The sequence below is a fragment of the Vulpes vulpes genome, chromosome 11, assembly GCF_048418805.1.
Source record: "Vulpes vulpes isolate BD-2025 chromosome 11, VulVul3, whole genome shotgun sequence".
Classification (NCBI taxonomy): Eukaryota; Metazoa; Chordata; class Mammalia; order Carnivora; family Canidae; genus Vulpes; species Vulpes vulpes.
This window is the reverse complement of record NC_132790.1, coordinates 25,182,310-25,210,243: the sequence shown is the minus strand read 5'-3', so window position 1 is coordinate 25,210,243 and position 27,934 is coordinate 25,182,310. Positions and strand designations below refer to the sequence as shown.

The 27,934-nt window shown below is 58.4% G+C and overlaps 2 protein-coding genes across 15 annotated transcripts in view; both read right to left on the bottom strand.

Moving 5' to 3' along the window:
- Positions 1-171: 171 nt before the first annotated feature.
- On the bottom strand, positions 172-18,209 carry RELT (RELT TNF receptor). 14 transcript variants are annotated; one of them, XM_072727365.1, is made up of 13 exons: positions 18,064-18,209; positions 14,451-14,570; positions 12,999-13,480; positions 6,663-6,731; positions 5,646-5,720; positions 5,349-5,515; positions 5,068-5,147; positions 4,194-4,451; positions 2,904-2,984; positions 2,529-2,610; positions 2,108-2,365; positions 1,459-1,657; positions 172-1,330 (listed from the first exon to the last, which is right to left on the bottom strand). In XM_072727365.1, the coding sequence occupies exons 4-13, from the start codon at positions 6,705-6,707 to the stop codon at positions 1,283-1,285; spliced, it is 1,293 nt and encodes a 430-aa protein (XP_072583466.1). In that variant the 5' UTR covers positions 6,708-6,731; positions 12,999-13,480; positions 14,451-14,570; positions 18,064-18,209; the 3' UTR covers positions 172-1,282. The 14 variants fall into 14 exon arrangements, with proteins under 14 accessions (XP_072583466.1, XP_072583467.1, XP_072583463.1 ...); XM_072727366.1 differs by having other exon boundaries at positions 13,335-13,480; positions 18,064-18,191; XM_072727362.1 differs by lacking the exons at positions 12,999-13,480; positions 14,451-14,570 and having other exon boundaries at positions 1,459-1,714; positions 18,064-18,199.
- A 6,636-nt stretch (positions 18,210-24,845) lies between these two features.
- The window catches only part of ARHGEF17 (Rho guanine nucleotide exchange factor 17), a 59,148-nt gene continuing 56,059 nt past the window's right edge, over positions 24,846-27,934 (bottom strand). Inside the window, exons 20-21 of the mRNA XM_026010529.2 lie at positions 27,557-27,826; positions 24,846-26,397 (exon numbers count right to left, since the gene is read on the bottom strand). Coding sequence (XP_025866314.1) covers positions 26,201-26,397; positions 27,557-27,826 — 467 coding nt within the window. The 3' untranslated portion in view covers positions 24,846-26,200. The remainder of the gene's footprint in view (positions 26,398-27,556; positions 27,827-27,934) is intronic.

Sequence of the window (27,934 nt, the reverse complement as noted above, 5' to 3'; positions counted from 1 at the left end):
GAGGGACCTCCTCCAGCCCCACCTCACATGCTGCCCCATGCCCACCCACCACAGAGCTGGCACTGCAAGGGGAGGGATGGCCTGTCCCACACATGGTACCCGACACACAGATATTTGGTGAATGGACGGGTGACCTGGGAAGAGGCACAGGGAAAGAAGCTCCTCATGACACCACTTTCCCACCTTTTATTATCCAATAAATGGATGAGAATGTAGACAGGACAGGACAACAGCAAATTTTCAATAAATAAGAGAAATGGGGATGGCAGTGGGCCCCATGCCTGCACGGCCCCACATAAATAACCAGGTTGCTGAGCTAGAGTGGACATAGGAACTGAGCTGGGCAGTTGCCTGCACTGCCCAGGCTGGGGACAGACACACCAACCCCACAGGGACACAGAAACCACGGAGGCCAGAGGTGCCTCTCCAGCCCCACACATGCCTCTCCCTGATAGCTCCTGAGATCTTGGGGTGGCTATGCAGGCTGGCACCCTGTATCAAAGCCCTGCCCAGGTCAAGACTGTTGTTCCAATTTCAATAAAAATAGTGGGGGAAGGGGCAGCAGATACATGCATTAAGCCCCTTCTGTAGGCAGAGCCAGAGACAGGCAGCCCCATGGGGGGGCGTGAAGGCACAGGCCCTGGAAGCCGCAAAAATGGGGCCATATAAAGCTACTAATGGAAGGGGTGGCAAAGACTCCAGCTCTCTCTGCACAAGACCCAGGCCAGAGCCTGCACGGACTGGAGAAGCCTTGGGACTGGAGAGATCTTTCTCTCCCCACTTCCTGGTCAGAACAACTATAACCAGGTGATGGCCAGGGGTTTGCCCACGATTAGAACCAGGGAACCCAGTGTCCAGCCCGTGGCTTTTTTTTGCCCCTTCCCTTTACAGGGTCCGCCAGAAGAGGAGGGAGAGATCCATGCTAGGGCCCTGTACAGAGGCAGGGGCAGTTAACTACCAAGGTATGGGGCCAGGGGTGCCAGGCAGAGGACCCCTTCCCACGGCCAAGGCCTAGTGACCTGGTGGTACAGAGGATCCTGCAGGGGCGTAGGGGCGGGGGCAAGGGAGGGGCTCTGAACCTGCTCCTGCACACAGCACCTGCCGGCTGGCCTGCCTCTTCACAGGGGTGGGCGCTCCCACCGCCAGGCCTTGGCCTTTGCTGTTCTGTCTGCTGGACCATTGCTTCTTGATCCTCACAGGCTGGGCTGCAGTTCTACCTCCTCCAGGAAGCCTTCGGAACCTCCCAGGGCAGGGCTGCAGCGTCCTCAGATGAGGCCGACCATCAGATAACCAGGTTGCTCTCACTTAGCCGGACCACATAGCGGTTCTCCTGGGAGACGGGAGTAAGGGGTTAGATCCGAGTCAGGGGGCTTCTGGGCTCCAGGAAAGTGGCCCCTGCCCCACGCAAGTCAGGGTTGGCCCAGGTGCCAACGGACACTCTCCCCTTCTGGCCCTCACCTCAGCCTTGTTCTCTGCTGGGGGCTTCAGCCACTTAGTATGGCTTCCACCACTTCCCAGCAGTGCCCGCTGCTCAGTGGGGAGACCGGGTTGTGGGGAATCTGGGAGATCACCCCCTGAGGGTCCAGCCTCCGTGATAGTCTTCAACTCAGAGGCTGCTGAACTCGACCGTTGCTCCGGAATTCGGGCCACTCGGAACCTGTGAGGAGTGGTGGTGCCGTAACCCGCCCCCTCTGGGTTCATTAAAGAGGAAACCCTGGGTATAGAAAGGGCAGTGGCTGCTAGGGTCCCACACCAAGTTCATGGATCAGAGCCTGAGCCCTTCCTATACCCTCCTACCCACAGATAAGCCCCCAAGCCCCCCCATCCTAGGTTGTAGGTAAACAGTCCTTTGGCTTGAGGGGCCCACAGTGGGATGGCTGGAGGCTAGGACCCTGCCCCGGGGCCTAAGGGCTCATGTGAGACATAGCAGAGCTGGGAAGACCAGACTTCTCCCTGGTTTCCCCACCCCTCTTCTGCCCAGAGGCCTACTGAGGCCAGAGAGGGGCCCTCACTGAACACAATGTTCAGGGCTCAAATAGAGTCCCTTATACCCCCACCCTGGGTATAAGGTCTCTCCCTGACCCTCCTGTGTTTGTGCCCACCTCACCTGCCCACAGACAAGATGGTGATCTCGCCCTGGCGTCCTGCCTTGGCCCCAGCCTTGGGAGCCCTGGCCGGGTTGGGCAGGACTCTGGGAGTGGGGGTAGTGGCAGCTGCGGCCTCAGGGGACAGCAGCACCTCGGGCCACTTCTTCTGGCTACAACGGGAGCAGCAGGGGCCAGAGAGTGAGGCCAGGCCCTGCACGGTGTGGAGGTGGTGGCGATGCGGGCAGATGTGTGGCATGCTGGGAGTACCCGGCGGCAGCCTGCAGAGGGCACAGGGGGGAGCAGTCACCAGGGCAGGCCAGTGCCAGGGGGTCCCAGGAGGTAGGAAGGGGAACCAGGGTACCATGAAAGGAACACAGCCAGTGGGAACTCCCCAAGGAAGCAGGCTGATTACATACGGGTTTGGGGCACCTGCCCACTCACCTGGGCACAGGCCTGTGGCTGGTCTGCACCAGCTGTTTGCTGTGATACTCCTTCAGCAGCTCCTCCAGGGCCGCCGCATTCTCTGTGGGCAGCTGCAGTCAGAAGCCGCTCTCGGCCAGGAGGGGCACTCCCCACGCGCTCCACCCCCACCCCAGCCGACAGAGCGCCTCTTCCTCCACCTCTCATCAGGCAGGAACAAGAAAAAAAGGGGCGCGCCCTCAGCCGCTGGCCAGGGAGCACCAGAGGCTGGCCTGGGGCATCCCGAAAGGGAGGGGCGGGGCACAGTGGGACTCTGACCCCCCACTGCTGCCTCAGCTTCTGGGAGGAGACAGGTCCTCTCCTGGGCCTGGCGACAGGATCAGAGCTTCCTCTCACCTTTCTTCTCCGTGATCAGGCGTACCAGGACCCCAATAGTGTCCTCGTTGGCATCCTCAGCCCGGTAGGCAGGATTGATCCCTGTGGAAAAACGCAAGAACTGTGTGATCCTGGGGTTTGGGGGGGGGGGGGGGGGAGTCTGGGCTTGACAGCTATACCAAGATGTGGCAGCAGAGGGCACCCCAGACCTTCCTATAAGCTGTGCTACAGGCCTGGGGGTTTTATGCACCAGCGGCCCTCCAGGCCTCAGCTCTGGAAGCTCATTATCACCGCTTCCTGGGGCGGGGTAGCCTTTCTGGGGCCTGATGTCTCCCCTCCCCAGCTTCAGGGAGCTGTGGGCTTTCTGCCCAGACCCCTGCACAAATCTCTGGCACACTGCCATTCCAGGCTGATCCACTTCCCTTCACACCACCCTGTACGCTTAGCAGGACCCTTAGGGCCCAAACCCCAAGAGAACGAGAATGAGCCATGGGACCAATCCTAGGCCAGCAGCAGACAGCTCTTAGGACTTGCACCCAGGCAGCAGCCAGCAGTTAGAGGAAGCCCTAGGCTAGGAAAACACGTGCAGTCCCAGGCAAGAGGGCCTGAGCTGCCATCTTCCTGCCCGCCATAGACTGCAGTGTCAGGAGCCAGGCAGGGCCCCGGACAGCCTAGGGCAAAGGTACCAGAAGCACCATTTCAATCCTGACTTGGCCACAAGGCTCCGTGGGCAGTGTATCTGTTTCGGGGACCCCTGCCCTACTGGCCCTTCAGGGGACAGCTGGGTGGGGGAAGAGGTAAGGGGCCAAGGGCCCTGGGGTAGGGGCAAGAGGAACATATCTCTCCCTCTGGTTCCAGGACTCCTAACTCAAACCACAGCTTGGAGCTGAAACCTGAGCTCCTTGTGGTGCCCACTAAGGACAAATGCCCTGCCAGTGGCTCAGGTCAGAGGTCAGCTTGAGTTCCCAGAAGGCAGTCCAACCCTTGAACCACATACACGAAACCACAGCCCCTAAGGAGTCCAGACCCTGACAGCTGGGCAGGGCCTCACCCAGGAGAGAATCCTACTGAAGCCACTTGTCCTCTGCTCTGCCCCTGTCGTCACCTCAGGCCTCTTCACCTTTCCTTCCACTTGATCACTACAGCCCACAAGCAGCACCTCCAGGAAGCCCTCCTGGTTAGCCTCTGCAGGTCCCTTCCAGTTAGACCCTCTAGGCCAACAGGTTCCCTCGCACAGCCCCCCAGCAGAGCCGGCCTGGGCCAGTCCGTGCCCCCTGGCCTCCCCCACTCAGACCTCAGGCCGGGCCTCACCGCTGCCTCCACCTCCAGGGCCGGGCCCAACCTCCTTGTGGGCCGTGCAGTGGTAGCCCTTCCGCTTGAGCAGGTTACACACCAGGATGCCCAGCAGCCCCATGAGGCAGAAGACAGGCACGATGGCAATAACCGCATACTGGGCAGCGGTCTCTTCGGGGCCTCCCGCCCGGGTACCATTCCCAGGCTGCTGAGTGTCCCCAGTGCCGGTGGTCCCAGCTGCTACCTCCACACCACGTCGAGCCCGCCGTCCCCGCTCTGAGCACCACAGGATGGAGGCACGGAGGAAAGACAGAGGCAGAGAGGCCCAGGGCCCGAGTTAAAGTGGGGGGGGGGGGGGCACGAACGTGTCCAGAGCCATCTACGGCCACTCTCCATCGTGCTGGGGAAGCAAAGGCCACACCTCACCGGCACCACGTGGTTTTGGCCATCTTATCAGCCTGAGCAAGGCCGCCCCACACCTCAGGGCAGCTAGACCCCCAGCCCCCTGGTCCACCCCTCATTCTGGGGTGAACAGACAGCATGAGATCTGGGCACACGAATACCGGATGCCGCCTCCCCGTGGCTAGGTCCATGAGTTAGTTGCCTCAGAAAGTGACAACAGGTGAGAGGTGTGTGTGAGAGGGGAAAAGGACAGGAAACAGGATGTTAGCTCCTCAGCACCCCGAACTACCCCCCACCCCATGCCCCGAGCTGTGACTGCCGCCTGCTGGATGGTGTCTGCCACTCGGAAATACGGTGCGCAGACACGCTGCCAGCAGAACAACCGAACACATCCTGCCGGACACCCTCTGGCTGCACACCGTTCCCCAGGCTCAGGATTGAGGGCCCTATTGTCCCAGATGGACCAGTCCTAGCCCCATCTGCCACTCACCATAACAGCTGCGAATACCCAGAGGTGTCCAGGGGCACAGCTGACAGGGGACATGGGTGACATCTGAAGCAGCAAACCACCTACAGAGAGAGAAAACATCACTGAGGCCCAAAAACTATCCTTAAGAAAGGCTCCTGCCAGGCATACTCACTGAGCCTGACCCACCCCATTTTACAGATGGGAAGACTGAGGCCTGCTCAGGGAGGGGGTGAGGCTGGGACCCTAGGACTCCAAGTCTTGGTCACCTAGCCGTGAGCCCTCACAGCCCCCCCATGGCTCACCCGGGCTGGCAGTCTCCACATAGCGTGTCTTGAGTCGCTGTGCCTGGCTGGGCCTCCAACCTCCCTCGAGGGCTGCAGCGGGAATGGGGCTGGCATGGACCAGGGCCCCACGAAGCAGAGAAAGTGCCAGGGGGACAGGATCGGCATAGTGTGCCCTGCCCCAGGTCCTGTGGGAGGGAAAGGGTAAGAACAAAGCCAGGAACCAGGCCTCAGGTCCCCGGGAAGCCAGGCCTGGGAAACCCGCCCCTGGCCTCAACAGTCTTCCTAGGACAGGGCAGGTGGGCAAGGCAAGCTCACCAGGCTGGGCTCCTCCCCAGGTGGGCACTGCCAGGGGGTCGTTGATATCGGAGTGGCCAGAGGCCAAGACAGCAGCTGGAAGAACAGCAGGCAGGACACACTGAGAGTGCAGAAAATGCTGGGATGTGGCATCTCTGGGGCCATCTGTCCACCACCCACTTCCTAATGCCCCTAGGAGTGGGGACCACTGACCACTCGGGACCAGCCCCCAGGTATCAGGGACACTCTAATCTCAATCCCTTATGCTGTGAGTAAAACCTGCCTGTCCCATGCCTGCGTAACCGTATCTGCTTCTGGAAAGTGCTGGAAAACCCCAGACAGAGCCAGATCAGGATCTCAAGCCCTCAGGTCCCCGAGTCACACCCATTCCAGCTAACCAGGATAAGGAGGAAGGGCTTCCGAATTCCTCTTCTCTCAAGTTCCGTCTGCCTTCCGTCCGCCTGCCGCCACCCCGCGCCCCATCATCCCTGGGGCCAAGTCTGGAGCCAGTGCTTCCTATTCTGGGCCCTCAGAGGAGTATTTGGGACCACATCCTCAGTGACCTCTCCACACAAAGCCAACCGTTCACACTCGCACACCCACACAGGCCAGGATGCATCCCCAGGAAAGGGATCTCAGGATGTAGCACCCAGCACACTCCACTGAGAGCTCCCTCTGCTCCCCATCCCAGGCCTGAACTACCTGCCCTGAATCTCTCCTGCCGTGGGGAGATCTGTCCCACAACCTGTCTTCCAACTTGGGCCCAGCTTGGGAGAGCAGGCAGGGAGCAGAGCCAGCTGCCCTGGAGGGCAGAGGGAGTATCACACAGGAGGCTCTGGGGCCCTCTGCAGACCCCAGACCTGGCTCCAGCCTGCCAAGCACTGGGAGACCTGCACCCAGAGCTGCATAGGCCAGCAGGTGCTTCCTGCAGAGGAAGAGCCGTGTCACCAGCCCTGGCAAGGTTCCTGGCATGGTGTCCCTGAGCACAGAGGGCTGGGGCACAGGGCTCTGTACTCCTAGATCCCATCCCCAACTCACCACAAAAAGGCAGGACAGGGGCCAGTGTGGCCAGCTCAGCTTCATCCTTGGGCCCAGGGAGTCACCAGCCTAGGAGAGGAGGATGTGAGGCTCAGCAGGACGTGAGGACAGGCAGGCAGCTGCTCTCCTCCCCTCCCGGGGCAGCTTCCAGGACAAGACCCAGGGAATTTGCAAGGTGGTGTTGGGCGGGCAAACCTGGGGTAGTCCGGCCCCTCTTCCCCCACAAACCTGAGTAGAGCTTGCCTTGCCCGCCTGCCCTGTCCTAGGAAGGCGGCCAAGGATGCACTATGTGGGGCTGGCCTCCCAGAGCAGCAGAGGAGGGGGATAGAGTACTCTGCCAGGCTTGGGGGGCTTCCCTGAGGAGCAATGGCTTCCTTCCCCTTCCATAAATAGGCAGGTGCTCTGGGAGGAAGGAAGCCCGCATCAGCAGTCCTGGGGGTGGGGGGCGGGGGGGGGGAGCTGCGAGGGTGTGCAATCCCCTCACGCCCAGACTGCACCTCATCTCTAGCTCCCAGGCTCCCATCACCTGGACTTCCTGGTGGGTCTTGGTTTTCCCTGCTTTCCTGCCTTCACTCTTGCCATGTCTGCCATGTCCTTTCCTTCAGCCATCAAACACCAACATGAAGTCACCTCTTTCCAGAAACCTCTCTACATTTCCCTTTCCCCAAAGCTGAGCCCAAAACTCCTGTAGGTCTCCCTGGGTAGGGAGACACCCCCACCATCACAGTCCTAGTCTCCCTACGTGTCCCACCCCCCACCCAGAGGTCTTCTCCACCAAAGGATGTGGAAGGATGTGCCCAACACTGGGATGGGTCTGAGTGCATCTCTGGGGCGGGAGCAGACCTCCTGCTGTCACAGCAGCCAGCATTCGGCCTTCTGTCCTCTCTTGGTCACCTACTGCTGTGTGCCAGGCACTGCCCTTAGCACAGGAAACAGCCTAAGACAGACACTGTCCCTGTCCTCGGGGAGCTCACATCCCTGCTGACCAGTGACCAGCAGATGAACAGGGACTGTTGCCCTGCCAGGTGGGGGCAAGTGCCAACAACCAATAAGGCAGGGTGAGGGTGCGGAGTGGGAAGGCCACTGGCCTACGGTAAAGCACCCAGGTTCGGAGTATGGTGTCCTCTGGAGAAAAGCCTCCACCCAGTGGGCAGGTGAGAAGAGCAGGAAGGAAGATTCGGTTTAGACAACAAAAGGGGCTGTGGCAAAACAAAGGAGTCCTGTCTCATGTTTCCGGGGGGCCTGCCTTCAGGCCCAGGAGGGTGAAGGGAGCTGGATCTGTCAGGCCTCAGCCACAGGCCATACAGCTTCTGACTCCCAAAAAGCAGCCAAGCCACTGGCTCAAGGCCTCTGCAGATCAAGGGGCTCCCCAATTGGAGCCCAGCCCCATGCCGCCCGACGCCAAGCCCGGTGGGAGAAGCACAGCCACACGAGAGCCCCTCAGGCCTACAGGTGTCCTGGCCTTCCCACCTGGAAAAGGAGCCGGAGGAAACTGATCCCCATACACAGACCATGGTGGCATCAGCCAAGGGTTTGAATTACACCACAGGGCGGGGGGCGGGCTGCGGGCACAACACCCCGGGACTCTCCAGGTCACTGGCAGCGGCTCTCGGCCCAAGGCCAGCTAAGGGAAAATGTGGGACAGGAGAAGGTCGGGCCACAGCAGAAAGGCAGTCAGCTCCCAACAGGCTGCATACCCAGACCCATCCCCCGACCCGCCCCCTCCTCTAACTTGGTCACAAGTCTTTCTTTCTAGTTCCTGGACCAAAAGGTCCTTTCCCTTACCCAGGCAGCTCCCATTCAAGCCCTTCTCCCCATGAAGACGCTTCTTCATAGGATCTAACCCACAGACTTGACCATAAGCCCCCAGACTTCAGGCTGGCCCTACAGGGGCTGGGGTAGGAGTGAACAGAGGCACAACAGCCACAGAAGAGAGGGCCCCAGGGCCACCTCGGGCCCAACTGGCACCTACAGGGTGACCCAAACCCACAGGGAAGGGCTGTACAGCTGCTTACCTCCAGGTAAATGGGGAACTGCGATCTCGAGACTTCCAGGAGGAAAATGGGGGTCTGAAGGCCCAGACTCAAAGCCAGCAAGGGCCCACTCAGGCACATTCAGACACTCGCCGCCTCGCGCCCTGACGCCTTCTAATTACGTGCCTTCTAATTATCCCAAACTGGTACTTACTCCAGTCTGGCCGCCGGAATCTCTGCTGACAGCCGCTCCCCCAGCCCCAACTCAGCTAGACCGAGCCCCCCAATGGACTGTCCAGTCAGGCAGCCCATGTCAGCCACCCAGAACCCCCTCCATGCATACACCTGCTGCTCTGACCTCCCTCTCTGCACCCCCTTCCCCACAAGGCCTCCAGCATCCAAGCCTAGAAGCCTGGAATCTTGACTGAAAACCAAATTCAGATCAAAGCCCCCTGGCTGGGGGGTGTCCGGGAAGTCTCTAACCCCACCCCTCTGCTCAGTCCTAAGGCCAGGTAGTGCGTGACCTTTCAGAGCCTCCAGGGGGCCTCAGGAAGGCGGCCAAGACTCACAGCAGGGGGCCTCCTCTCCAGGCCTCCAAAAGCCCCCTGGGGCAGAGGAGGAAGTTGGCCTAGAGGCCACTCCTCCCATAGTCTCCCGGCCTGGGCCTATCCGGTTCCCCCTGCCACCCACTCCCTGTGGGACTTGAGGCCCTGCTTCACCTTGCAGGGTCTCAGTGTCCTCATCTGCAAGATGGGGATACTGCTCTTCCAAGACAAGGCTGTGGGGAAGGTGAAATGAGGTAATAAGCCTAACACTGGCCCTGGGTCGGGTGATTTCCACCCCTTCACTCCCTTCTTCCCCCCAGCACCTCTGGCCCAGGTTTGTAATTAAGTATGTGTTTGCTTACTTGTTTGGCTCTGCTCCCTACCCCACCCCCACCTCGACAGCAGCAAAGGCAGGGTGTCTGTCTCACTCACCGCAACCCCCACCCCCGCAGTGTCTGGAGCAGGGGCCACCACAGAACAGGCTGGGGTGGGGGGCGGGCTTCCTCACAGGCAGTCCACCCCCACCTCCAAAAATGCCCAAACAATTAGAACCAGAAATTCCCTGGAAGAAAACCAACTAGCAAAGCCAGGACCAACCACTGGGCAGTGGAGCCCCAGGGAGGCACAGCCCCCAGGCCTCAGAGAAAGAGGAAGCTGTGACACTCCCCAGCCCTGCAACTTCCCCTTTCCCAGAACTGTGGGCCCCAGGCTGGGGCCCTCCTCTCCATGCTCACCTCCAACCTCACTGGGCCTGACCTCCCAGAGATCGCCCACCTCCCAGAGGTCACTCACCACGCCTCGCCCCTGGCCCCCAGTTCAGCCCCAACTGCAGCCTGAGGACCCTCACACTGGGACCTGGCCCCTGGCCCTCTCCCTACCACTCTGCCTCCCTCACCAAGGCACTGGAACCTGCTGCTTCCTCCACCCATAAACCCTTCCCATCACCTGGCCAACACCTACTCTTCCTTCAGAGCTCAGCTCAGAGCCATATCCTCCTGGAAGCCCCCTCCTGTGTTCATCATCCTGCATTTCATTTAACCATCCTGTTTACCCGGCCCTCCCCCCCTCCCCCCCCCAACCTTCTCCCCTACCCCGCATGCCCAGTACTCAGCACACAGCCTGGCCCTGGGTAAGGAGTAGGTATATATCGAACTGGGGATAGCTGGGGGACCCACGGGGGGTGGGGGGCAAGGTAGGGGGAGATGTGGTGGGGAGAGCAGGGATCAGCAGAGTGCATAGCTTCCGCCAAGGCTGGGAGGACCCAGAGGCTGGGGGGGGGGGGGCATTGAAACTGGATCTGAGCTAACCTGGGGGAGAACCATCCTGCCTGGCTCTGCTCTCCTCTGGCTCCGTGACTGTGGACACTCCCTCTCCCACCAAGACAGAAGGCTGCTGTGAGGCCAAGAAAATTCACCTTAAATACTCAGCATGGAGCCCAGTACAGAATAATCCCTCAATCAGCATTCACCGTGCCTCAGTCTCCCCATGTGTAAATCATGGAGCAGGGAATGGCACACACTTGACAGGCAGGTGTGAGGTATAAAAAATTCTTCTATATTTACACATAGTGCTTGGCCCAGAGCCTGGTACACAGGAGGTGCTGGATTAGCCGAGGTGAAGGTCTGGGAGGTAGGAGGGTGTAAGAGGGGAGAGAGGTCTGGAAGGATAGGTGGTGGGAGTCCAGGTCACACCAAGACTTGGATGCAAACTGAGAAGCCTACACTGCCCTCAGGGCCTCTGGGAGACTTGAAGGGTTGGGGGGGGTATGGAACAACTTGCCTCTCAGAGGGCTCCCCGGGCTGCCTGCCAAGGAGGCAGGACTGGGGAGACAGAGGTGGGATGCGAGTCTTCACGTGGATCAGGGGTTGGGAGGCAGGTATTTCTGTTTCCCAGCCAGGGGCCCTAGGGCCTGTGGACACCCCCTGCAGCCTCCAGAGGCTGGAGTTGCCTAGGAACACATCTGGACACAGGCCTTCCTTGGCAGTGGCCGAGACAGAAAGACAAAGGCCGCCCATCAATAGAGAAATCCAGGTTAGCAAGCAACCCAGTGGTTCCCTGGCAACTGGGGCTGAAGTAGGACAATGTCCACAGTGGGCGGCGGGGAGAGCAGCCAAGCATGCCTCTCTTCCATCCTCCACCCTCACAGGGAAGGCAACTGACCCTCATTCCCTTGGGGTCAGTCTGTCTGGTTGCTCCACTCCTCACAGAAGAGATGTGCATCCCTGTTTTACACCCAGGTAAACTGAGGCCACAGGCGATCACTGGTATGGGTCACACAGCCAGTGAGTGGTGATGCAGGGCCAGAGCCCAGGTCTGATTTTGCTGTCCACCTCACGCGCACCCCACTTACCCTGCGCCTAGCCTAGGGCCCAGCATCTAGCAGATGTTCTCTAAGTGTGGTCAACTTGCCAGCAGAGGCTAGGGAGCTAGTGGCACCCAGAAGCGGCTCACTAAGAGGCTATTTACAAAGCACCCAGGTGAGCCCCAGGGAAGGAGGTGCTGCCCCCATTCCCAGGGGCTTCTGGGGCCTCCGGGGTTTCCCTGCATCCATAGTCATTTGCATACTGCCTTAGTCTGTGCCAGCTCCTGCAGGAAAAGGCCCTGGCACCTGTGAGAGGCAGGAAGCCCAGGGAAGGCTGGGAAGAGGTGGTCCCAGGGTGGACAGGGTGGAGGCCAGCTCCTCAGGATGCTGACAGGCAGAGATGTAGGGAGACTATCTCAGGGCCATTCGGTGAGAAGGGCACCCCCATTCCCACCAAGGCCTTGGGCAGCCATGGTCTCCCAGGCCACACCCCTTGGGTAAGGACTCCATGCACGTGCACCCCAAATCCTGCAGCAGGGCCACCAGACAGTGGCAGTTCCCTGGCCCCACTGGGTTCTCCCCCTCCACCCCCAGGCTGCCACAGGGCCTGCGCTTTTAGAAGCTCAGGGAGGTGAGGTGGGCAGGTGGGGCTGAGGGAGCTAATTGGCCCTTGAGGCTAAGAAAAAGCTGAGGTGGCCAGACTGGGCCCATCCAGCTCCTCCCAGTCTGGTGTGGTAGGGATGCAAACCCTGCCCCTTCCCTGATCTGAGTCTGGGGCAGGTGGGGGTGGAGGGGGGCACCAAACCACACAGTCGTCTCTGGGGCAGAGCTGGGGCTCCCCAAATCCCCTCACTAAGCACTTACTGCATGCTCATTCCCATTCCAGGCCTCAAAGATAGGGTCCCAGGTTTCACAAATGAGGAAACTGAGGCTCAGAGAGGCTAAGCAGTACCCTATAACAACTCAGTCTCAAAGGAGACAAGGTTTACCCACCCAGGAGCGGGGGGCAGACGACAGGCAACCCATGTCCTTGCCACACCAGGCCTGGCATTCCTGCTGCTTCTGCAGGCCCTGCTCTGGCCCCACAGCCAACTGCTCAGCACCCTGGCTTCCTGCAGGGAGCCGGGGAGGGCTGGAGGACACCCCACTGCCCACCCACTCATGCTACTGCTATGTCTTCCTCCGAGAAGCCACCTTTGCCTCAGATCCCAGAGGCACAGCTGGTACCACTCGCCAACATGTCAGGTCAGCCCAGAGTCCACGTTGCACAAGCCCTACCCCATCACCCCCACTGGGCGAGGCTTCCAAGAGACTCACAGGCCCAGGCTGCCCTGTCCTCTAGACTTGGGGTGCCGGGGGAAGAGACCCCTCTCCCCAGCAATCCCAGGCCAGGCCCTAACCAATGGTGACCGAGGGCTGGGCTCAGCACAGGCGGGAGGCTGGGCTCCCGAGCAGTCACTCCTAGGTTTAAGCTCTGGCTCTCACTTAGCTCTGTAACCTTGGGCAAGTTACTCACCCTCCCTGAGCTTCCGGGTTCTCCTCTGCAAACAAGGGCTCTGGCCCCTGCCTTCAGAGATGCTGAGGGGATAAGTGGAGCCACTATAAACAGTGCGGACCAGGGCCTGGCCTGACAACCTCTCCAATTAGTTCTCACCACAGCCCACAAGGGCCAGAGGAAGAGCCAAGCTCAGAATTAAGCAGCATCCAGCCAAGGTCATCCAGCAGCTTTGAGTAAGCAAGGGTGCTTTGGGGAACCCAACATCAGTCCCAGCAGCCTGAGTAGAGAAGCCTCGGCCTCCTAGGATGGCCCCTGGCTGCCCATTTCCCAGCTGCTCTACAGGCCTGTGTCCACCTTCTCCCATGCCAGCTGAAGCCACGGTCCGGAAGGTGGAGGGATGCTGAGCAGTCAGGACCCAGCCTCACAGCTCCAAGCCTCAGTTTCCTCCTCTGTAATTTGGGATAGTTGTGCTTATTCAGCTGACCTCTTGACTGGAGGATCTAGAGTTTAGAGAACAGTGGCTCTTCTTACAATCACGCTTCAGCCCAGATGCCACCTCCCCCTGCAGGAAGCCTTCCCAGCTTCCCTGAGTGGACCCTCCCCTCTCTTGCCCCCTCAGCCACCTGTGATCTCCCTGGAGGGTGGAAGGCACATGCACGTGCACACAGGAAGCTGGGCACATAGCTGGGCCAGGCCCCTCCCTCCCCTCACTGTTCCTTCTCACCAGTGACCACACCATCGCCATCGCCATCGTGGTCCAAGATCCAAGCTTAGGTCCCTCCCTCCAGGAGCCTTCCTTCCTTCTCTCTCCACCCACACAGTCAGACCCTGCTTCTAACTGGCTGTAGAGGCCCCTCCATCCCGCTCTCCCTGCCAAGTAGCCAGGGCACACACTCACAGCCACATGGGAAGTTTATTTATAGAGCTCTCATCTTTCCCAGGGTGGCCCAGGAAAGAGCTCTGGCCTTCCAGGCGGCAGACCCGGGTTAGGATCCCAGTGACATTAGGGTCTTGCAAGTCCGTTCCCCTCTCTGGGCCCTCCTTTCCCTACTTGTACCTGGAGAAGACTGCTGGCCCTCAGGACATGAGGCTAAAGATGTGAGAGCCTTGGGGGCCCTAATCCCAGGGTTGGGTACACAGTAGGGATGCAGTACTGGCTTCCTCCTGTCCTCGTTGCCACCCCAGCCACCGCCACTGGGGCCAGGCCCAGGCACCCAGGCCCTCGGCAAACAATGGGTACTGAGCTCTGGCAGAAACCTGGTCCAAGCAACCCCTGATCCTGAATGGAGATGGGGCCAGATGGGCCTTGCTGGCTGATCTTCAGCAAAACCCCTCTCCGCCCCATAAGAGAGGGAGGCTGGCCTTTACCCAGCCAGGCCAGGTGAACAGTCCCACCACTTCCTCCTCCCAGTGCAGGCCAGCATGGTCCTTTTGTGGAAACTGATGCCAGAACTGTCAGACAATACTTGCCTCCACCTGGAGACAGGGCTATGCAAGCTCTTGAGTGCCAGACTCCAGCAGCAAGACTGTGTGACTCAAGCTAGGGCTGGTTCCCTCCACCCTGAGTCTCAGCTTCCCCAATGAGCAGCTCTGGAAGGAAGGAGATCCTCTGTCAGTACTGTTGAGATCTGAGCCCAGGGCCTGGCACACAGCAGGGAATTTGCTGGCCCAGAATGTCTGGGTATGCAGCACCCAGAAGAGCCCCACATCTGTGTCTGTTGCCAAACTGGTGAGGAGGGACTGCCGGGCAGGTGGGACACAAAAAAGAAGAGGGACTAACATTGGGCTAGGAGGGCTTCCTGGGTGAGGGAGCGCTAAACTCTGAGTGGCCAGGAGGGCTCTAGAAAGAGAAACCAAAAGCAAAGGCAGAGTGGAACTGAGACATCTGGTAGGGAAAGAAGGGTTTGAAAATGTAAAGTTCGAAAGGTCTTGGAAGTGTCAACACTAGGATGAGGAGTCTGGACTATATTGTGTAGGCAAAAAAGGAAGTTGCCTAGGGAGGATGCTTGGACAGTGCATGGAAGAATGGGAAACTGAGGCAGAGAGGCCAGTACCGGGGTCTGAGGCAGGACATCAAGGCCAGAGTGGAAGATAAGAGGGAGCCCTGATTTTGTGAAGGTGTGTCTCGGGCCTGCTTCGTGCCTTAGGCCACATCCTGGCTGACAGGAAACCTGTAGCAGCAGAGAAGGTAGGTAGGTACCACATCTGGAGGGTGAGAGCCTGAATATGAGGGTTCTGGAGCCCTTGGGAAATCCCAGCACTTCTCAAACCTCAGTCTCTCTCTCTCTCTGTAAAAGGAGGCTGACCCCATGAGCAGGGGCAGAGTGCTGACTGCCCCTCAAAGTCTCCGCTCCTTGGCCAGACACAGGTGCCTCCGTCCCGCAACTATCAGATGAGTCTCAACTGGGGCCACATATGGAAACCCAGCCTGGCCCCACCATTGTCATCCTGGGAGGCCCCAGTCCCCAGAAAGGTCTAGCTCAGGCAAGGCACGGGATAGGGCTGGGAGGGCCTCCATCAGAGCTAGGACCATAAGACGCTGGTCCTTCTCCTCTCCCAACCCCTCCCTGGGCCCTGAGCTATTTCCCTGTTTGCTAGGGATGGAAATAACTCAGGGTCAGCCCCAGGAGACCAAGATAACTATTCTGATCAGCCCCAAGAAGCACAACTCCAGTCATTCCAGAGAGGACCAAGGGACACCCTGACCCCAGCTCTAGCTCTCAGCCAAGCCGCGAGCAGTGGTAAGGACTAGCAGGGGCCTCTGGGAAGAATGGGGAACTGAGAAGGGGCATAATCTCAAGGTCACCCCCAATCTGCCCCCTACCACAGAGTGTGGGTAGATTTGGGAAAATGCCCCTAGAGCAACTCTGAATAGAGGAATAAAGCCTCTCCAGTATGGTGAAGGTCACTGGGACTCTCAATTATCCTTGCCACCCCCTGGAGCTGGGGCCGTGCTGCTGACTCCTGACACTCTTTGTAGCTATGTGGATGCTTCCAAAGCCAGTTGCAGGCTCTAGAAGACAGGAGACAGGCCTCTCTGGTGACCTCTGGCTAGGGGTGAGACCTGTGGAAAGGGAAGAGGAGGAGGAACAGGAAGACCACATAACCTACTCACCCGCAATGTTTCAGACATGTGGGCAAATAGACACCACTTTCAGAACTCACAAAGGGACACCCTGGCAAGGCCATGCTTATCAGTCCAGGTTTGAGAGAAGCAGCCTAGGTAAGCCCTGAAGATATTAGAAAGGTGGGTGGCCCTCTCCAAGCATCTCACATGGTTTTGGGGGCAAAAGACCGAATTCCAATCCTGGCACTGTCCTGTCTCTGCATGACCTTGGGGCAAATCACTTTGCTTCTCTGAGCCTCGGTTTCCTCCTCTGAAAAACAGTCACATCTCAGAACCACTGTGAGGATTCAGAAAGAATACACCATCAAGTGTTCAGCATAGCACCTGGCACTGTCCCTCTATCCTCACCCCAACACAGAATGCAACCAACATTTTCTGAGGACAGAACTCTAGATCCTTTAGCAGGTATCCCCTCACCCCTCCTGGTCTAGAGAGTCCAATTTTCATTCCACCCTGTATAAACCCAAAAGACCCTCTTGTGGGGGTGGGAGCCTCAGAGAGGAAGGGGCCCTGCTCCAGGTCTCCAAATCAGCGACCACCTGGGAACAAGTCCCACGGAAAGGGAACTGAAGGAGACTGGGACCAGTCGAGGTCTATGGATCAGAATTCTGGGCTTGGTCAGAGGAGCTGTACTTCCATCCCGGTCCCAGCAGCCAACCTGCCCCCACCTCCCACTGCAGTCTTCTGCCAGGAGGGAGGGGAGAACAAAGGCAGTTGACCCAAAAACAATAGAGGATCCCGAAGTGATGATTCACAGGCCATTCACAGCCCAACACCTCAGTGTGCATAAGGGGAGACTGAGGCCCAGTGGGGGCAGGGTCCGAGAGGAAGATGGGCCCAGTGAGAATACAGGTTACTAGGGACAAAGCTTTGCCGGGTGTCTGGGACCTCAGTGTGTGAGTGTGTGTGTTTGGGAGGCGGAGCCTGAGGCTACTTCAGGGCCCCAAGGCGGCTGCCAGAAGTGTCAATCACCACGCCAGATGCCACCCAGCCTTGGCCTCCTCTCCATCCGCCAGAGCAAGTCACTCAGGGTCCTCCTCTCCACTAACTAAACTGAGATCCTGAGAAGGGGCAGTTCTGGAAAGACCCCTGGCCTCCCCTCCTCCCACGACAAGCAGGTGTCTGAGGTCCCTCCTCCTTGGGCCTCTTACTCATTCTCCTGAGGCTCAAAAGGGACACACACACACACACACACACACACACAATACTTGCTTGACCCAACAAGCACACTATGGCTCCAGTGATTTGGGGGCTGGCTTGTCAGTCACTCACATTACGGAGCCGCTCTGGCCCTGCCCTGGTCATGTCCCGGGCCACACACAGGCTCGGGGACCGGGTGTCACAGGAAGCTGGGGCGGGTCACGGTCACCCGCAGGGGCCTGGGGTCTCTCTCACACAATCACACGCACTCACCGGCCTGTCAGAGGCACACAGAGCCCCTGTGTCTCCCGCTTGGCCCCAGCGTCCCCGCTCAGTGTCCCGGCCACACGGACTCCCGGGTTGGGCCGCCTCACGCGCCGTGTCACCCACAGTCACGGGCTGACACCGTTCAGAGGCCCCCCTCCGGCCACCCCGCGCCGCAGCCGCCCCGCCCCGTCCCGCACCCGTTCCGGGTCTCGGCCCAAGTTTGCCGGGCCGGGGGCGTCTCCGGGGCCCGCCGGCTCCTCCGACTGCAAGTCCCGCCGCTGCTTCGCCATCGCGCACGGCCGGGCCTGGCGGCGGCGCGGCCCGAGGACGCGCAGGTCCCGGGGCCGGGGGCTCCGAGGCTGCGGGGAGCGGGGCGCGGACGACGCCGGGCCGGGGCGCAGGGGCTGGGGCCTCGCGAGCGGGGGAGGGCGGGGGGCCAAGGGCTGGGGCCGCGGCACCCGCCGCGCCGCCAACTTCCTCAGAGACGCGGGGGGACAGGGGCGCCCCTCGGTCCGCACCCCCGGGCTGAGGCCCCGCGCGCCCGCTTACCTGGCCGCCCGCGGCAGCTCCAGCAGGGCCCCGGGGTGGCAGCGCGGCCCGGCCCGGCTCGGCGAGGGCGCAGGCGGCCGCGCAGGCTGCGCGCCTTTTGAATGAATCGCCGGCCGGGCCGGGAGGCGCCAGCCCCGCCCCCGCGCGTCACGGCCGCCGGCCCCGCCCCCGACGTCAGGCCCCGCTCGCGACCCCGGCCCCCGCCCCGCCCCCGCCCCCGCCCCCGCCCCCGCCGCGCTGCTCCGCGTCGCCGTCTCTCGCGCCCCGCCGGCACTGCAGGGGCTGCGCGGGGAGGAGGCCTCTCGGATCGGCCTCCTGGGGCAGCGAACCGAGAACGAAGGGGCTGCGCGGCGCGAGACACTGCACGCTCGGGTGCTGCTCCGCGTCCCGTCACCGCTGCCGGCCCAAGCGGGACCGCCGCTGCCCCTCCCTGGGTCCTGTTTTCCTCCCTGAACCGGCAGCGCCACAGAACCACCTCGCTTTGCCGACGAGGCCGAGGCCTGTCCCTGGAAGCCCCTGCATAATTCGTGAGGAAAGCCCAGGTGAAAGTGAATCTATAATGGACGTCCACGCGGTCATCTGCGCATTCCTCCGGGCCCAGCGCAGATCTTTCTCCGGAGGCCTTTCCTATCTCCACTCCCCCCCTCACCCCGTCCTCTGACAGGATAGCAAGTCCCTCCCGGCAGGACAGATGACACACGGCTCTCCCTTCCCTGCCGCCAGCTGTCCACTCTGCCAGTTCCCATCGCCAGCCATCAGGGTGCCCAGCAAGGCAGTGACCTGGACCCCAGGACGCTATTCACCTCGTATCCCCCCACCCTCTGTGAACTGGGCCCCCTGGGGTTGTGCAATATGGTGGCGGGGACCGGAGGTGGCAACCAGAGTTTCCCCTGCTTCCTACTGAGGAGATCGCAGGTGGCCCTCCCAGGCCAGCAGGGAGGGCCTCATGCTGGGGCAGAGGCCTGACTGGGCAAGGGATAATTACAGCCCGTGACTGAGGTAAAGGAAGGTAAATAAGTCTGTTGGGGATAGGTTGTGGGGAGAGGTGGAGAATTCTAAACAAACTGAGTCATAGAACCTGAGCTGCGGGATGAGGGGGCGGGGTAGGTCAGATCCCCAGGGTCCTGGAGATTCCAGGAAGAGAACCGGACACCTGCAGAGAGAGGGGGGCAGGGGAAGAGTTTCTGTTCCCTGGGCCATGCCCAGGTTGTAGGGAAAGAGCAGAAAGAGCTCCAGGTGACTGGTGTCGGGATCAGAGCCCCATCCCCTTCATATCCCAATGGAGACCCCCCCGCCCAGAACTAGGGCAAGGATGGCCGCAGGGTCAAATATCTCAAATCCAAATCCATGGGGGATGACAGGGGGAAAGCCCAGAGAGGGTCAGGTGGGGACCTGGTGATGGCGTGAGAGCAGCCCAAGAGACCCTCTGTTCCTGCAAATGTTTCCTTTGTAAGGGGACCTTCTATACCCCAGCTCCAAGTTCCAGAGTTCAAATGGTGGCATGTCATGTGCCACTTAATAGATCAGATGGAGAAATGCTTTTTGGTCAAGGAGCACTGGCTATTCATCAGACATCCTACAGAAAAGGTCTGTACCTACAGCCAGCTTTCTGTGAGGCTTTGGTCAAATCCATCCCCAGATTCAGTTTCCTCACCTGAAAATTAGGGTGCCAAACTTGTTACCTGAAGGGCGTTCTAGTTCTCTGTGGGCTGAGGTGATCTGCCTCACCTGCCTGAGAGGTAAGGGTGGGCAGCAGCCACCTGAGCCAGGAGAAAAGATCAATGATGGTGGGGCTGATGTGTCCTGCATGTGGCTCTGGGGACTTTGGGCTCTCAGGCTGCAGCTCCATAGAGTCGGGCCTCCTGGAGCCACAGACCACACACATCTCACCCTCACACCCTCAGGTATGAGGGAGCCTAATTGTTATTTACGGCCAGCTCTGACTCCTGAACCACAATGAGCTACAGATGGGACCTTGCCTAAGAATCTAGAATCTAGGAGCATCTAGTGAGGAGACAGGGAAGGAGTTGTGGAGGCCACGGAGATTTAGTTTGGCTTTTTATGGAGCTTGGAGAGCCACGGGCTCCAGAACAAAGGACTCTCACAATCACAGGCTTTTAAAAATCCTGGCATCTCAGATAAACCCTCGAAATCTTAGCATTACAATCCCTGCCCTTAGGGACCTCAGAGACCATCTCATGTGAACTTCTCATAGTGCGGCTGAGGGCTGAAGTGAGCCCAGAGAAAGCCTGCACCTGATCCTAGGTGGCACAGCAGTGCCCCAATAAGCAGGGATAAGCTGTGATGGTGCTCCAGAGTCAGGGACATGGGCTCCAGGTCCCACTGAGGCCCTGCCTGCTGTGGGGACCCTGTCCCACAGGATCAGAGGCATGGGGTCCAGTTGTATGCAAGGGATCGGAACAGATGTCAGTCTCTGGGGTTGTGGACCAGAAATCGTGGCGCCCTCTGCTGGCCGCACTGGATTTTAACAAAGAGGCACAAAGCAGGAGGAATGCACTAGGGGCGCCCGGCTCGCTCAGTCAGTGGAGCGTGGGACTCTTTAATCTGTGCGTTGTAAGTTTGAACCCCACATTGGATATAGAGAATACTTTAAAAAAATCTTCAGAAAAGTTTTTCAGTTTTTTGAAATTGCACTGCACTTGGCCCACCCCTAACTGGCCAAGTCGTACCCCTCTAAAGGTGGGCTGCCCCCGTGTGTGTGTGCCTTAGCTCCAAGGGGAGGGTGGACTTTGGTCTAAGAAGGAACTTGGGCTAGGAGGCCAGGGCAGGGCTCAGCCTTGGGGCAAGGCACGAACTCAGCTGAGGCTGCTGAGCCTGAGAGCTAGCTTCAGTCCAAATTTAGGTCCAGACCCTGGGGTTGGGTTTTGGGGCCACATAGATAGGGGTCAAGTCCTAGTCCTAGTTCTGTGATTGCGGGGCTGTGTGGCCTGTGTGGCTTAAGCAAGTGGCTTTACTGCTCTGAGTGCAAGCTCACCAGCCCAGGGTGGTGTGAGGATCCACTGAGACCCCATGTGGGGGGGGGGGCTTCTTCCAGGACACTGGCCTCAGAACCCCTATCTGCTCCCTCTCGTCCTGCTTGCTCTGTGTCCTCCCCACAGCCTGGCATCGGGGCTCTGCCCCCTGTTTGTCCCTGCTACCTGCTCAGTGTCCCCCTCCTCGGTTCGGCCCCGCAATCTATCTCTGATCCAGCTTGCGATGCCTGTTCACTTGCCTTTGCAGGCGGGGCTCCTCATTGGCCATAATGGGCCCAAAATAGCACTTCCCCTTGCTGCTTCCTGCAACCTGGCCTGTGGCTTAAAGTCTGCGAGGACAGAAGGGAGAATTGGTGTTTGGCAAGCATGCCAAAGATGTGAAGGGCTCACAGAGGTCATTTGGTTCCAGAGAGGGGAGACACTTGCCTAGGGTCACACAATGAGGGGAGGCTAGGGCTGAGGCTTGAGTTCAAACGTCTAGGTCCCCCCATCTCCTCCCCCGGCTCTGCCTAGAAGGTCTAAGCCAGGGCCTAAGCCAGACTGGGCCTCCCTTCACCAAGACTTCTGAACCTGCAGACTACTGCTGACTCCAGTTCGAGATGTACAGTGGGGCCGCTGGAGGCTAGCTAATCTAGTCCTGTGCTTCGTAGGCTCTAACGGTCATTCTCTGACTATTCTGACCACAGGAAACCTTCCAGCCCGCCGGGGCTGTCCTCTACACCCACCTCACCCCGATCGCACGCCGCCCTCCCGCCCCAGCCTCAATGCCACCTTGCTGTGTGACCTGAGGTTAAGTGTCTCTCCTCTGTGCCTCATCTTCTCCATGAAGCTGATGTCTAGTTAAATCCTGCCCTCCGTCCCTAGCCCAGGAGACCACCTGGAGAACCCCCTTGGAGAAGAGATGGCTCTCTCCCGGCCTCTGAGAGCAGGACACCCTGCCCAGGGCTGGTCTACAGAACATGAGCCAGACACCTCATGAGCGGCTGGATGTGGCTCTGGCTGTTCAGACACTGTCTCTCCTGTGGCCGCCCCTCCTCTCTTCCCTGAGCTGCAAAGACCTGAGCAGACATCACATGTGAATCCAGGCCATGCCACTTAGACTGGTGACCTTGAGGAAGGCAATTTACCTCCCTGAGCCTCAGTTTCCTTATCTGAAAAAGAATAAGGATTAAGTGAGAGGGTCCACACTCCTGACTTGCAGCAAACAGCTGGGAGCTGGGGTTATTATCCTGTAACATTTAAGACCCAGGGAGGATGGCGAGGGTGGTGCCTGGGTGGCTCAGTCCGTTGAGCGTCTGCCTTCAGCTTAGGTCAAGATCCCAGGGTCCTGGGATCAAGTCCCACATCAGAGCGGAGATCCAGTTTCTCCCTCTCCCTGCCACTCTGCCTACTTGTGCTCTCTCTGTGTCATATAAATAAATTTTTAAAAATATTTTATTTATTTATTCATGAGAGACACACAGAGAGAGAGAGGCAGAGACACAGGCAGAGGGAGAAGCAGGCTCCATGCAGGGAGCCCAATGTGGGACTCGATCCCGGGTCCCCAGGATCACAGCCCAGGCCAGGTGCTAAATCCCTGATCCACCCAGGGATCCCCGTAAATAAAATCTTAAAAAAAAAAAAAAAGACCCAGAGGAGGACCCCAGCTGAAGTCTCTAGATTTAATTCCACATCTACTGTTAGTGTCAGGCACTACAGGCAACCTGGGGATGGAGCAAAGAACGAAATGAAGTTGCCTCTCCCAGAGCCCACATTCTGGCTTCTTCCCTGCCTGCCTTTTCCTCTGCTCCAGCTGGGCCTACACCATGGACTCCTCACTCCTCTGACTGCCTTGGCTCAAGCTATCCTGCTTTCATCCCCAACCCAAGCCCCACTTCCTCTAACCCCAATGGCCAGCCATGGCCAGACCCTGGTTCTCCACCTCTGCTGGCAAAATGAAAACATGGTGCCATAAGGCAGGGTTGTGGTTACCCTTGAAGGGTAGACACAGAGGGGGCTCATGAGGAGCTTTCAGAGCAATGGAATATTTGGTTTTTTGATCTGGAGGTGTCCACCTCATGAAAATTCATCAAGCCCCACGCAAATAATTTGTGCATTTCTCCAAACATCATACTTCCACATAGTTCCTTTGAAAAAACAGTGACACCTGGGTCCTACCCTCCAAATTCTGATTTAATTGGTCTGGGATGTGGACTGAGCCCCTCAGGTGATTATAATGTGCAGCCAAGGTTGACAACTACTGCTTTAGAGGAGCAAATTCTTCCAGGACTCTCCCCTGGGCCTCTGGCCTGATAGCTGTTCATCCCAGGACCTCCCTGCCCACAGCTGCCTGGCTCAGGGCTGAGCACCCATGCACAGGCCAGCCATTGCTCTGGGATGTGACCTCCTAAGTAACACTTGGCTGGGCCAGGCCCAGTCCTGCTAGGCACTCGAGCTGGGACAATGCTGGGGACCCGGCCTTGAGCGTCAAGTGCTGAAACTGAAGTCTGGCCAGGTTCCTATGTTGAGGGCAAAGAGGCCCTGAGGCCACAGAAGCTGTGAAGCAGTGAGACCAACAGCCATTTGGCAGCAAGGGAGGAAGCAGAGTCTCAAGGTAGAGAGGTCAAGTGTCCTGAGATGGAGCTCCAGTATCTGGGCCATGGTGCTGACAACTATTTAATAAGTGGTTCCACTAATTAGCCCCCCTTTTATTTCAGAGCTAATCTTTGTGGAGGAAAGGACTGGCCCCATTTTACAGATGGGAAAATGAAGGCTTATAGGGGATGCAATTCATCCAAGGCCACGTAGCTAGTTAGTGGCAAAGTCAAGATTTCTGTTCAGCTTCAAAGCCTGTGTTCTTTCTGCTTTGTTTCACCGCAAATTCCACATGAACATTGCCTTCTACTCTGGAATATACACGTTTAATATAATCCCCTCCTCCTCAGATCTTCCAAGTGAAGTGGTGCTGCAGGGAGATGCTCCATGCACGTCCTATGGCCTTGAGGGCCCAGCAGATCCGAGATGCGTGTACACCAGCTTGCCAAGCATGAACCTGCACTCCTCCTTCAGCAACCGATTTGTGTAAAGTGTTAATCACTTAGGCTGAAGAATGTTCCAGAGTGTTCAGCAGAGCAGAGGCATGCTCTGTCCTCTACGGGTGGTTGCCATCTTGAGCTCTGTGGGTATGGGAAGAGACCTGCCTGCATGGACCGGCCGGTGCCCTGGGGTTGTCCTTTCCATTCTCATGTCTGATTTAATGACACATCGCTTTGGACCAGAAATCAGACAGACTTGGATTCTCCCCTTGCTCCAAAACCTGACGTCACCTTGGCTTTTGTCAGATTCCCCAGCCTCATATGTGGCTTTGCTGCAGAACATCATTTCCTGGAAGACCCGTACCGTCTCCTGGTCGCCTCGTTTTTCACTTGCTGCCTCATTTTGACTTGTGTCACCTTTGGATTCCCAAGCCCCATTGGAGGTCCAGTGACTGAGAAGCTGTGGGGAGCCTGGGAATGTCTACTTACACGGATGTACGATTATGTCTCATGCTTTCTATTCACAAATGTCTGTAAGGGATTCTAACATGTAGCCCTGGTTACAAAGCAGTGAACTGGAGAGAACTACAGCCCAGACAGGGGCAGCAACCTGCCCAGGATAACACAGCAAGTGGCAGCCTTGCCATCCCAGCACCCTCCTGGGTCCCTGAGCCCTCCCGTCTGGGCAAGTTGAGTGGGTGCCAGGAGGCCCATCAGCTGGGGAGCCCTGAGGCTACTGGCTGGAGGCCACTGTGCCACGGATGGGGAGCGGTCATTTGGTGTTTCTATTTATTGACTTTAAAATTCATCATCCAAGGAAAGTTAATACATGACTGGTAGCAAGAGAAACATAATCTAAGACCGCAATGACCCACGCACCCCAAACAAAAACAGAGCCAAACAAACCCCATCTGAAACCAGACCTTTGGAGCTGTAGCTAAAGCAAGGGGGCTGGGAGTCAGACTGGCTCCTGCAGCCTCAGGAGCAGGGAAGAGGCTGCCCTCAAGTGGGTCCCAGGTGACCAGGCCATGTCCAGCCCCTCGGCGTTGGGCATTCTTCCTGGAGGGACTGCCCTGGCAGGAAGGGTGTGGAGAGAGGGTCTCCATGGTCAGAGTGAGGGGGCTCCCGGGCCCACCCTTCCAAGATGACCATACATGCCAGTGCATGAGACATAGGGGCTGGGGGCCAACTCTGAGGAGGACATGGGCCCTTTCCTCTTTCCTGCTCAGGCCAGGAGAGACCCCTGGCCAGGTCCCTATCAGTATTAGCAAATTTGGAAACGACTAAAGGCACTGCCAGCAAGTTAGGAAATGCCAAGGCCTGGGGAGGCCCCCAGATGGGAGTCGCTGCCCACTCCAGTCCTTGTCTTGTTCTGGATGACTAAGGGTGCTTGTTCCTGGTCTCCGGATACTGGAGGGCAGCCCAATCAGGACAAGGCCGTGGAAAGTATATGTTAAGAGGCAATCTTTTAGTGCCCTGAACATGCAGTGTGTGTGTGTGTGTGTGCGTGGGCACGCACGTGCGAACCCATGTATATGCGCACACATGTGCGCAAATATAATGAGGGGGGACTGGTCCTTCCGGGAAGGCTTGCCTAGGGTCCCAGGTGGCCCCCAGAGCAGGATTAGGGTTTTTTTCCCTTCTGTTACTTCCTCAGATCACCCCCTGCCCAGGTCATTGCATAAATAAGTGCTTGGGAAGGTACACATCTAAAAAGGAACATAAATACTGTACATGGGAAAGGGTTCATCCTCAGCCCTCCCACTGCCCCCAGAAAACCCTCCAAATATTGCACATGGCCCTCCCCAGCCCTGTGGGGTCAAGGCCCGGCCGTGTCTTTGGTAGAAGCTCCAGGGACAGAGGTCCTGGGCAGCCCACACGCCCCCTACTGCACCCCCATCATGAATGGGAGCACCGAAGCAGCCAGAAGGTTGGGAAAGGCCTTGGCCCACCGGCCAGCAGGTGTTCCATCAGGAATACTTCTGTGGGGATGGGAGGGAGCCCACGCAGGCATAGGCGTGTCCCTGGTGGGATGCTCCTGGTCAGAGTCTGCTAGGAAGTGTGGGCTAGGAAGAGGCAAGCGGGCTGAGGGCAGGTGGGCGGGCAAGTCCTGCGCCATGGTGGACAGGGTCACACCCTCCATAGGAGGAGGTGGTTTGTGCTGTCGTCCCGGCCCACAGTCTCACTGCTGCCACCACCCCCACTGCTGAGTCGGAAGTCCTCATAGCCGTCACCTCCACTGATAACCAGCATTTTTGGCCTGGCTGAGGCAGGTCCTCGGTTCCGAGGGGAGTCTCGGTGCTCCAGGGATGGCAGCTTCTCAGGGCCTGGGGGGTGGAGGGAGAGGATCCATTAGCCTGGGGGTGACTGGTGGCTGTGCTGTCCCCTAAGGGCCACACCCCACAAGACAGGAAGAAAGACAGGCACAGTTTCTGTGGGGGATCCTACTTTCTGTTAGTGAAGAACTTCTTATTTGGAAGGAAATACCCACTTCCTGGCAGTCACACAACTTCTTACCTCTTATCTGTACTTTCTTCTCTCTTTTTTTTTTTAGGATTTTATTTATTTATTCGTGAGAGACACAGAGAGGCAGAGACATAGTAAGAGAAAGAAGCAGGCTCCCCACAGTGAGCCTGATGCAGGACTCAATCCCACGACCTGGGGATCACGCCCTGAGTCAAATGCCCGGCCCAAGGTCTCACTACTGCCACCACCCCTACTGCTGAGTCGGAAGTCCTCATAGGACTGAGCCTCCCAGGCGTCCCTCTTATTTGTATTTTCTAGTCAAGAGTGACGTAAGTTCCCAGGACCACATCACTTTCTCTCTCTCTCTCTCTCAGTTACTGGTTACTGCACATGTACTGTCCTCCTCAAACCGCTTCCTGCTTCCAACAGCCCCTTCCCAGCTAGGGAGCTTAGGTCTTTTCTGGGCACAGACCCCTCCTCCCCAAGGCTTCCCTGTTCCCTGATTCCCACAGCCACTTCCTCTTGGGAATCTGGTTTCCTGCCCAGTCAAAGCAAGACTTGGCTAACTTGATGGATGCCATCTCCTAACATGTTTCACTTTCTAATCCTCATAGTCCACTTCTGTCCTCCCTGCCATTCTGTGTTCTCCCTGCTGGTGCTACTTCTGTTTCCGCTCTGCACATCACTTCTTGACTTCCGGACGTCTTGCCCTAGACATCATTTCTGGTTCTCTTTTAATTCTTGCCGTATACATCCCTTGCTGTGCCAGTCTAATTCTTGGGTGACAGTTCTTATACTTCACTCCTTGTCTACTGTGACACTTCTGGATAGAGTCTTACACACACACCCTATCCTAAAAGGTTTTGTTTGGGCGTCTTTAGAGCCTATTTCCTGTCACACATGCCATGTCCAGCTCTGTATTACACTCCTCTTCCCTCTTAAAATCTCTCCTGGCAGGACAGGGAGGATTCTTAAATAGAGTCCAGGATCCCTGGGTGGGGGTAGGATGCACAAACCCACCGGTGTCTGGGGGAGGTGGTGGGGTTGGACAAAGCAGGTTGAAGCCATCTGGCAGTTGGACTGCAGCCAAGAAGCGGACGTGGCCAGTATGTCCCTGGCCTAGGCCAGCAGGGCTAAGGGGTGCTCGTGGGCAGCTAACGGTACTGGGTGAGGTGGGCATGGTGAGCACGACGCCGGCACTGGTGCCCACCCACAGCAGCTCTTCACACACCAGCAGCGCTGTGATCCTCAGGCAGGCGGCCTTGTGCTGCCGGATGATGGCGTCCGAGCCTAGGGCGCGAGAGACAGACCAGAGCTGAGGCCAAATCCTCGCCTTGGCTCGACCTCCTCAACGAGGGCGCAGAAAGGCTGGAAGGAATGGGCAGTGATGGACCGAGG